The following is a 10770-nucleotide window of genomic DNA, read 5'->3' on the forward strand; positions in this document are numbered from 1 at the left end:
CCTCAGCCTCCCAAAGGAGCAGGATTACAGGCTGAGCCACCGAGCCCGGCTACAATCCCTCTTTTCTTAGAACAACCACCATTGTTAACAGAGCTTTCTCTTCTGTGATATATGTGTACATGCATTTGAAATTGATTGTTAGTTTTTTTTTTCTTTTTCAATTGCTAGGGCTTTATAAAAGTAAAAGAGTAATAAATTCATTAAATTTTAACATATTCAAACTACTACACAACCATAAAAACAATAAAATCATGTCCTTTGCAGCCACATGAAGCTGTAGATCAATCATCCTAAGTGAACTGACTCAGAAACAGAAAATCAATCATTACATGTTCTCACTTATATGTGAGAGCTAAATGGCCACAAAGCTGGAAATAATAGACATTGGGAACACCAATAAGAGGGGAGGTGGAGAAGGGGACTAGAGTTTAGAAATTACCTACTGGTTATAATGGTCACTATCTGGAGAATGGGCCATTTGAGATCCAACAATAACAAACATGCACATGTACCTCCTGAATCTAAAGTAAAAATGAGTAAAAAAGTATTCAAAGAGTACAAAAGGGAATGTGGTAAAATGTAAATTCTTCTTTCTGGGGTCTGTGCCTATTTATAATTTCTTGTATGCTTTTCAGTCATGAGTTTATATGTGCATACGTTTACCTTATTTTAAAAATGTTATTTAAGTTTTCGAACAGAGTTTATTAGAGAAAGAAGGGAGAATAGAAACAGAGACATGCCAGAGCTGGTGGCATGGGCAAAATAAACCACCCAAAATGTTCTTTTTTGGCATGTCACACAAATGTAGCATTTCAGGAATCTGGATCTTGCGCTTCTGTCTGGTGTCTTGTGCTTCTGTCAGTGGTATGAATATATAATCACCATAGTGTATTAATGAAAGGACAACCAAAAAACATTTGTGCCCACTAAAGCTACTGAAATAGAAAGAGATTGAAACTTTTTTTTAAAAAAAGCCTAATGAAAGGAGAATGTCATGAGTTGAAAAAGCAGAACTCAATCTCATTTCTACAAATACCTGTACAATTTTTGACAAAATCATCTTGCCCTATATTAATCTAATGAAAGGACACACACAAAAACAGAGGGAAAATGATCTTTGTTGTTTAGTTGAATGCATTTGCCTATTTATATACTGTCATCTACAAGCCATTCTTTATTTTACAAGTCAACAATTTCTACAGGATTCTAGGACATAGAAGCTGACTACAGAATCACTTAACCAGAAAGTGAGACATTATACTAACTGTAGAATATCTAGGAGTTAACTTAATAGAACATCAAGGCTTTTTAGACCAAGAATTCATTCAAAATTTTATAACATTATGTTTTATTTCTTTAAGATGTTCTTTCCAGGGTTTGATTATTCTTTCCTAACAGTTTTTGAAATATATGTATTTTATTAAAACTCTATAAAAATACTTATCTTGAATTACAAGAAAATATTTTTCTATTGACTTCTCAAATAATTTGTCAATTAAATACTTGAAACAATTTATTGATTTTTATTCCCTTAGAAATATGCAGTTTAACAACAAACATAAAATGATATTGGTCCTAGTCATTAAATAAGAATATTGTTTTAGCCAGGCACAATGGCTCATGTCTGTAACCCTAGCACTTTGGGAGGCTGAGGCAAGAGGACTGCCTGAGCCCTGGGTTTGAGGCCAGCCTGGGCAACTTGGCAAGACCTCATCTCTACAGTAAATCAAAAAATTAGCTGGGCATGGTGGCGTGCACCTGTAGTCCCAGCTACTTGGAAGGCTGAGGTGGCAGAATCTCCTGAGCCCAGCAGGTCAAGGCTGCAGCAGCCCGGGCAACAGAGTGAGACTCCAATTCAAAAAAACCCCCCAAAAATAGAGAATATTTTATTGTTTTGTGCCAAGAATAAAATTAAATTCTAGTTTACATTATTTGGAACTTTGTTTCTGATTGATACTTTAATTGTCTTTTTCCCCGCAGACTATCTTAAGATTTATATCTAATTTGTAAGTTTGACTTTATCATTTCTTATAATAAGAGCCAGTGCAATATTTTGTTCATAGATAATAATTCTATATGTGTGAATTTAGTACTTTTTCAGAGCAGTATAGCAAAATCTTTATCATAAATTTTAAAAATACGTGCTTATAAAAATGTGCTAACAAAAGAAAGTGCTAATATAAGCAGATTTTCAGCTTATGAACCTAGCATGCAAGGCTTTTTATGTCCAAGTTAAAAGTACTAGAATTTTTTTAAAGTATTTGATTTTCCAATGGAAAGTCATAGAAAGTGGCATGGTGCCAGTGTGTAAGAAAAAAAAAAAAAAAACTCCAATGGGAAAGAGGAGTTGGTGTATTGTTTAAAATTTAGCCTTTCCAAGGTTTCCGAGAATGAAAACTTTAGCAAAGCTATTAATTTGCCAGGCAGAGCTACAGAACAGTTAGAAAATGACTAATCTGGACTATGAAATATATGATTGAAGGTTTAGATTAAAATTCTGAGGCACAGAACTACTGTCACAGAGGTGTGATTTATTATCTTAGAGTCTCAGGAATCACATCCCTAAGGTTTATTGAATGTTTACAGTTTGATATATAAAGCTATTAGATTTTTAAAAGATGCATATACCAGGGGTGCCAAAAAATGTATATACATTTTAAAAGACATTATCTATGTATGTATTACTTTTAGTTTGCCATATTCAGAAATGTCTGGATGCTGATGGTAACCATTTTGAGCACCTTTTGTAATTGCAGAAGTCAGACATGACTTGTATTCATCTTTTCTTATCAGTATATACTGAGTATTACAATTTTAATAATCTTTCCCTTTCTTAAAATGTATATACTTTTTTTGGCACTCTCTGTATTTATAAATGCATAGCTTTTTAAACTTAAAAATGTGATCACTTTTGAAAGTTTTTATGTCTTAGTTATTAGTGAAAGTTTTCCTTCTCAGTTCCAGTTAAATCAAACACAACTTTCATGGAGATAAAGTTTTAATGCAAAGTAGCATTACATAAAAGCTAGTCTTAGAAATGAACATTTTATAGTGTGTAAACCTTTGTTTTTAGGATTTGTTTTATGTAGTGTAGAAAGGGAGGGGAACTTTTGTTTTCCCCTTGTTACGCTTTTTTGGTTTTTTTCAAGTTTCCTCTGGACAAAATGGCTCTGAATATTTTTGAGATAATTCTCAATCAAGTGTCCAACCAAAGAGCCTGCTATGCATGAAAGTTTAACAGCTTATCATATAGCAACAAAAATGACAAGAGCCTTCAAGAAAGGAAATTTAGTGACCTGTTAAATAGCTCATTTATTACAAATTTCTGAAGCAAATATCTGAATTGTATTTTTAAAAACCTTCTTTTTGCAATTATCCAGCGACTTTGAACACAGTTCTAGTCTACACTATAGCCATGTATTTATATGATGTGGATATTGATTACAGTGTACATGCTTATGTTGATAAACAAACACTTTGCTTTTTAAAGTTCTGATGCCAGTAAAAAAATCTAAAATGATACAAGAAGAATGTTATATTCCATACAGAATAAGGCCTACTCTCTGATCATTTTGCATTTTTATTCCATTAAAACTGTATTCTGGATGACACCACTGGGAAGGACAAAGTATTAACCACTGAAAAATCCACTCTTCCATAACAGCACTGAGAGAACACAGGCAAAAAATTGTCAAAACTAAATTTTTCAAAACTCTGAAAATTACCAAAAGGCTTGAATCAATCTGCTCAAGGAAAACGGCTGAAACCTGATATGGACAGTGAGTTTTGTACCATTTTAAGTTGCTCTATTCCCTTCTCCTTCTCCCCATCTTCATGGTAGCCTTGAAAAAGTCTCCAAATCACAGTAGCAGTGAAAAACCTGCAGACTAGCGGCCACCAGGGAAGAGAGTGGTTTAAAGCTCCATAAAAGTCCCATCTGCAGAGAACTGTCATATTTGGCCAGTTTGGCAGTTCCCTGGAAACACCCAATCATAGGGCTTGTCTTTATTTTACCTATTTCAGAGCTCCCTTACTGCAGACAGCTTCCCCCACTTGGGAGTAGATCTAAAACAATTAGTGACAGTTGGTTCATATCACAGTTGCCTGTGGTAATGGTAACAACTGGGAAAACAAAAAGCTCACCAAAAACTTGGAAAGGAACAGCTGTCCATAGGAGGCTTTAAAAAGTTCTAAAATATTCATCCTAAGGGAACTAATTCAGGAACAGAAAACCATACCGCAAGTTCTCATTTATAAAAAGTAGAGGCTAAACTAAGGATTTGCAAAGACATAGAGAATGGGATAATGAACACTGGAGACTCAGAAGAAGTGGGGCGGGTAGAGGGACAAAAAAAAAATCAACTACTGAGTACAATGTGCATAGGTGTGGGGGGTGGGTACTCTTACAGTCCAGACCAAAAACTATTCGTATTCTCTAAACCTATTGAAATAAAAGGGAAAAGGGAAAAAATAATTGTGCTTTTAGGGGAAAAAAAAAGTTCCAAGATATTTAAGTTCATGTGCAGTATAAACCTAGTTTCATTTTGGCATTATAAGCCTACTCACTAGGGTGCTATATCAGAAATTACTAACATTTTTCCCCAAACCAAATCAAAATGCTCTCATGACAAACTCATTTATCCCTATGGCTTCACTTCCCCTAATATTCTAATAATTTCTTTATCTCTGGCTCGAATCAGATCTTTTTCCTGAAACTTAATCCATTAATTTATGTACTTGCATGGTAACTAAGACCCCTGTGACAAATTAAAAATTTTATAGACAGTATTGAATCCTGATTTTTGCCATTTAGAAACTAAGTTACTTAACCCAGTAGCACGGTAACTTAACACCTTTCTAATTCTTAGTTTCTGTAAAATGGAAACATTAAAGCTATTTCTTAGGACTATTATAAAGATTAAATGAAATAATGCATGTAAAGCACTTTATTCAGTATCTGACACAAGGTAAGAGCTCAAATGGTAACTGCTATTATTTTTATCTTTACTTACACATCTGAAAATACTTAACAATCAAATGAAGTTCTCTCATACTCACTGAAATACCAAATTTGCTGCTACTTTTGTTTTCCTTATTGTAGAAGGAGCTATTATTTTTCCCAACTATTTGCTGCATCTCCCTAGGGTAAGATTAGCTCCATCCCACTGATGATAAGTTTGGTCATATGCCTTGTATTGGTCAATGCACTGAACAATTGCAAAGACGTGAAATCAACCTAAGAGCCAGTCAACTAACCAAATAAATGAAAATGTACACACACACACACACACACACACACACACACACACACACACCACAGAATATTATTCAGTTATGAAAAGGAATGAAACAATGTCTTTTGTGGCAACTAGGATAAAAATGGATACTATCACCCTAAGTGAAATATTGCAGAAACAGAAAACCAAATGCTGCATGTTCTCACTTATAAGTAGGAGCTAAACTAAGGAATTGCAAAGGCATATAGAATCACATAATGGACACTGACGACTCAGTAGGGGAAGGGTGGGGGGAGGAATGAAAAAAATCACCTATTGGGTACAATGCACACAGGTAGGGGTGAAGGGTACACTTAAAGCTCAGACTTCTTCGCCACTATACAATGCATCCATGTAACCAAAAATCATTTGTACCCCCCAAAGACATGGAAATAAATCTTTTTTTAAAAAAAAAGTTCATTGTGAAGCAAAAGGAAAATGATAGTCTTTTCAATAAATTGTGCTGAAATAATTGGGTATATACATAGAACAACAGTCAAATCAATCCCATGTGTGATACAATTCACAAAAATCAACTCCAGTGGATTTCGGAATAAACCGTTCATGGCAAAACTACAGTTTTTAGAAGATAATGTATGAAATTATTTTAATTGCCTCAGTGTAGAAACTTTCTTTAAAAAGAAGCAATACACTAACTCTAGAAGGAAAGAACTGATAAATTCGACCACATTAAAGTTAAGGAATGTTTATCAAAAGACACAAAACAGAATAAAAAGACAACCAGAAGAAGAGAAAATATTTACTACATCTATGACAATTAAAGTTTAATTTATGCAAAAATTAAGAATGAGCAAAACTATACTATTATTGCTTAGAGAAGTATATAGGTAAAACTATAAACAAAAGCCAGCAAGCAATTATCATAAAGGTCGGAATAATCATAACCTCCAAGGAGAGAGAAAGGATGTTGTGAAATGGAAGGAATACACACTGTATTTCTTAGCTTGGCTGGTAACTTTAAGATTTATGCTTTATAATCATATACTACATACTTATTTTATGAACTTTTCTATAAATATATTATAGTCCATGATTTAAAACAGGTTTTAAAAAGAGGATGTTGAGGGCATGTTCTGTGTTTTCTCAGGTTCTATATTTATCCACTTGCTATCTATTCATAACAAGGCCAATTATATGAACTATATTTTCTTATTTTCTGTTTTCTTGAAGCTCTGGCATTTGTGGCCTCACTGGCTGGAAGAGACTGCCACTCATAGGAAGAGTCAATTTTTAGTGATAACAAAGACATATCTCTCATATGCAAACCATCCAATCCCAAATCTATAGTGTCAACCATCTTATCTAACTTTCACAGCCCAAGTCAATATTTATCCTGCCTAAATCATTCCAGAGTCAGGTACCAGGCAACTAGAGACCACCCTTGTAGTTCCCAAAGGCTCTTAGAATTATTTGAACGAGCCAATCCTAAACTGTTTACTCTGCCCTACCTTGACTTTCCTGTGGAAAACCCAGTAAAGGGTTTAGCCTAAGCATTTTCCTTATTCTTGCTTCTGCCTCCTGACCAATACATGATGTTTCTCTGTGGCTCTGCCTGTGTGACATGGCATGCCCCTGTCTTTGGGAAATAGAAGTAAGAAAAATCTTCTTTCATTAGCCTCCTGTGTTTCTTAAATTACCTCCATAAATTAAAATCCCATGAGAACAAATGAGTCAAGGGAAGTTATAAAATAATATTTTAAAATTAAATGAAATGGAAAAGATTTCTGATAAAGAAGCTTAATAGGCAGGATGAGTTTTCAAACTTCTCAGTCAAAATTTTAAATGCAATTTATCCTTTTGAAAGGTAAATGTGTAGAAATTAGACAAGGTAAAGTTAAATTAAGTAAGTGTTGAACCACAAAAAAAAAGTCTGAAATTTTCTTTTGATGGTGGCAACAGTGAACAGGACTGGGCCTTCCACTTGTGCTTGAAGCTCATATTCCCTAAAGCTGATCTGGAGGTTCTAATAGGGCACACTTGTATACGCTTCACTTCCACTATCAGGAAAGGATACAATCCAAAATCAGTCATATGACTGAGAATGCATAATAGTACAGTCACCACAGAAGAGTTTGGTGGTTTCTTACAAAGCTAAACAGTCTTAGCATACAATCCAGCAATCATGCTCCTAGTTTTCATCCTTAGTGTGAGATAAAGCCTATGTCTACTAAAAAATCTTTACACTAATGTTTAAAACAGCTTTATTTATAATAGTCCAAAACTGGAAGTAATCAAGATGTCCTTCAACAGATGAATGAAAAAGGAACTAGCCGGGCTCAGTGACTCAGCCTGTAATCCCACGCCTTGGGAGACTGAGGTGAGTGGATTGCCTGAATCCGCGGGTTCGAGACCCGCCTGGGCAACTTGGTGAGACCTCATCTCTACAAGGAATCAAAAAAAAAAAAAAATTAACCGGGCATGGTAGCGCGCGCCTGTAGTTCCAGCTACTTGGAAGGCTGAGGCAGAAGGATCACCAGAGCCCAGCAGGTAGAGGCTGTGGTGGCCGGGAGCGGCCACTGCACTCCAGTCTGGGCGATGGAGTGAGACTCCAACTCAAAAAAATAAAATAAAATAAAAAACGAAAAAGGAACTAGCACATCCATACAATAAAGTATTATTATTCAATAATAAAAAAGAAACTGGCTATTTTAACCCATGGGGTGGGGGGGACTATCTAAACCATACTGCAAAGAAAGAGAAGTCAGTCTTGTGCATGACAACAGGAAGAGTCTTTTAGTTTGCTGCTTACTCCAATGGTGTTACATCTCCACAAGTAAGCTTCAACTTTGCATACTGAGTAAGTTCTTCAGTTAAGACAAAGAGATGTCTTCTGTCAAGTTTACTGCCCTCCCACCTCTAAGTGTTATCTACTTTGTCTATTCCCTTACATTCTACCCTTATGGTCCACTCTCTTAGATTTATACTTTAGTATATCCTTCATAAATGTCTTCCAAGTTTGCTGATCCATTGCTAATTATAAATATCTCTATTGGTTTAAATCCTGACTGGGATCCCATAGTTTCTTCCATCTTTTAAACATTTATTGAGTGCTTCAATTCATATTTCACATTTGCCGATCTCCTTCAAGCTCATTTCACCCAACTAGCTACAGCTACTCTAAGAAGCAAATATACTCAGAGAAGTTAAATAACTTGTCTTAGATCACTAAAATCAAATCCAAATCTACCAACCAAGTCCTGTGTTTTCCCCACTCTTTAACTTTCTTCCTACAAGGCACTCTGCTAGTTAGGAACTACAAGGCATTCTGTCAATTAGAATTAAAGGCTTTTTACTCCACACCTCCTGAAATCTGCTTTTCTTTTCCTTACCAAAAAAACTGTTCTGTAGACCTCCTGATCCCCACCGGATCCTTTAAATCTTGTTAGCAGTACTTCTATTCTCAGATCTTTTCTCTAAATCCATCTATGCAACTACTACATGACAACCATAGTACCCTCAAGATTTCAAGAAAATTATGCCAACAGAATCTCCCTTCTAGGGGAAAGAGAAATAAGTCTTGAAAGGGCATCATGGTGTTGTTTCAGCTTGTTGTCTTCACCTTAACAGAATATACAACTGTAGCAACTACATCAGTGTACTGTAATTAACTGCTTAACAGATTTTTTTATGTATTAGACTATTAACAATCTGAAACTAGTGACTGGTTAAGGCAAAAAATGACAACTTAAGTCACTCCAAGAGCTTCATAAAGTAAATGAATACCTGTCACATCTATTATTTTTGTGGGTTAAAAATCTTCACAGTCCTACATTTGACCGTGAAAATCAAGTTCATGAATGAAACTGCTGCAGAGAAGCTATCAGAGAACACATAAAAACTAAAACACATTTTTTATGCCATGTTTACACAAAAGAGAGAAATTTAGAACCTAAACCAATCACTACTGGTCTTTCAATAGTAGCCTTGTATCTTGTAAGGAAATCAAAATTGTTGACTATAGGGTTATAGTTTGTATAGTAGCAGCATATGACTTTTTTTTTTAATTTCCCAAGGAGGCAGTATGAGTAATGTGATCTTGAATGAGGACTTAGCCTTTCTGAAATTCAGTTTGTTTCACTGATAGAATAAGGACATTTATACCTACCTCATAGGATTGTGGAAAGAATTAAATGAGATCATAAAGTTCTTAGCACAATGTTTATTACACAATGGACACCCAAACTATTTCTTCTCTTCATTATCATTTATTCCGTCCTTAGTCTTTATTTCCTCACCTACTGTTAAAATACTTACCATATAAGGTAGTTGTGAGAATTAAGCACATTGCCTGGCACATAATAGGCACTTATGAAAGTTCATTATTCCCAACTCTTTAGAATTACTAGGGGAATGATGATTCAGAGCAACCATAGAACAACATTTTTTGGGGAAAAGCATATAAAAGCTTTTCAGGAATTGTATATTTGCTTTTTGAAGAGTCATTATTATATAATGTAGGTAGTCATTTAATTACATAATTAAGTCATAATTTCATAATGATTTGATATAATAATTTATAGTAATCATTAAGGTACAAGGTTAAATTTAGTTAAAAAAACACTCAGGGACTAGTATATTATTTGTCTAAAGGAAAACAAAAAAAATTTCAGTGGCAACTAAATATGCACACAAAAAATTTTACCATGAATTAGCAAGACTTCAAAAACAATCTAATTATTGTATGATCTTATAAAACAAAAAAAATTTTGAACTGAAGTTTAAAACATGAATTAACAGGAACACACTACTGGGAAGTTTCACTCTGTTTTAAATTTTGATTTCTGAAATATATGTGTACTATACCTAAGAAAATAAACATTTCAGTTTCCTTACCTGTTGTGTTACATCTGTAACAACAGGAGCAGACCGAAGAGAAATCTCACTACTTATAATGTGAGGTGTATCCAATAGCGATAGATGTTCTGCCATTATCAATAAGACTAAATTAATATACTGGATAACACTCCAACTCTGAAAAACAAAAATATATAGCCATTTGTACGTCCTCAAAATATATTAAAATATTCCAGACTTGTCTCATTCTTTAACCAAAAGAAAGAGAAGCATGTCAAAGGAAATTCTAACATACTCTGTTATCTACTATTTTCCAGTTAACAGACCATTTAAGGAAATATATTTCTTACAATCTCTCCAACTGTCTGTCAAAGTAGTCAATAAATACATATTAAAGTTAATATATCAACAGCCTGTATTTAAATTCCATGTCTGTATCTCCACCTTCTCCATATCTAGATAATAGTTATTCAATCTAACCACTACTACTTAGACACTGAATTAGGCACTAAACCACAATGATTAAGGCAACGCTACCACTGGTATTTTTTTTTTCTATTAGAAGACAAAGTAATTATGAAGACCCAATCTCTCTCCATCACCTTATCTGTCTACATAAGAAAAATTATGATTTTTCATTGATACCTTAGACAAAGCACAACAGTAGAAAAATTTGCTC

The 10770-nt window shown here is 34.3% G+C and overlaps 1 protein-coding gene across 2 annotated transcripts in view; it reads right to left on the reverse strand.

Annotated features, from left to right (window-relative positions):
* Positions 1-10256, reverse strand: part of FNDC3A (fibronectin type III domain containing 3A) — a 153676-nt gene extending 143420 nt beyond the window's left edge. Inside the window, exon 1 of one of the 2 annotated variants that reach the window (XM_008051761.2) lies at positions 10131-10256. In XM_008051761.2, the coding sequence (XP_008049952.1) occupies positions 10131-10226 (96 nt within the window). In that variant the 5' untranslated portion in view covers positions 10227-10256. The remainder of the gene's footprint in view (positions 1-10130) is intronic. The other variant, XM_008051763.2, reaches the window with a different exon arrangement.
* Positions 10257-10770: the final 514 nt, after the last annotated feature.

The sequence above is a fragment of the Carlito syrichta genome, unplaced genomic scaffold, assembly GCF_000164805.1.
Source record: "Carlito syrichta isolate Samal-C Ts95f unplaced genomic scaffold, Tarsius_syrichta-2.0.1 Scaffold232015, whole genome shotgun sequence".
NCBI lineage: Eukaryota > Metazoa > Chordata > Mammalia > Primates > Tarsiidae > Carlito > Carlito syrichta.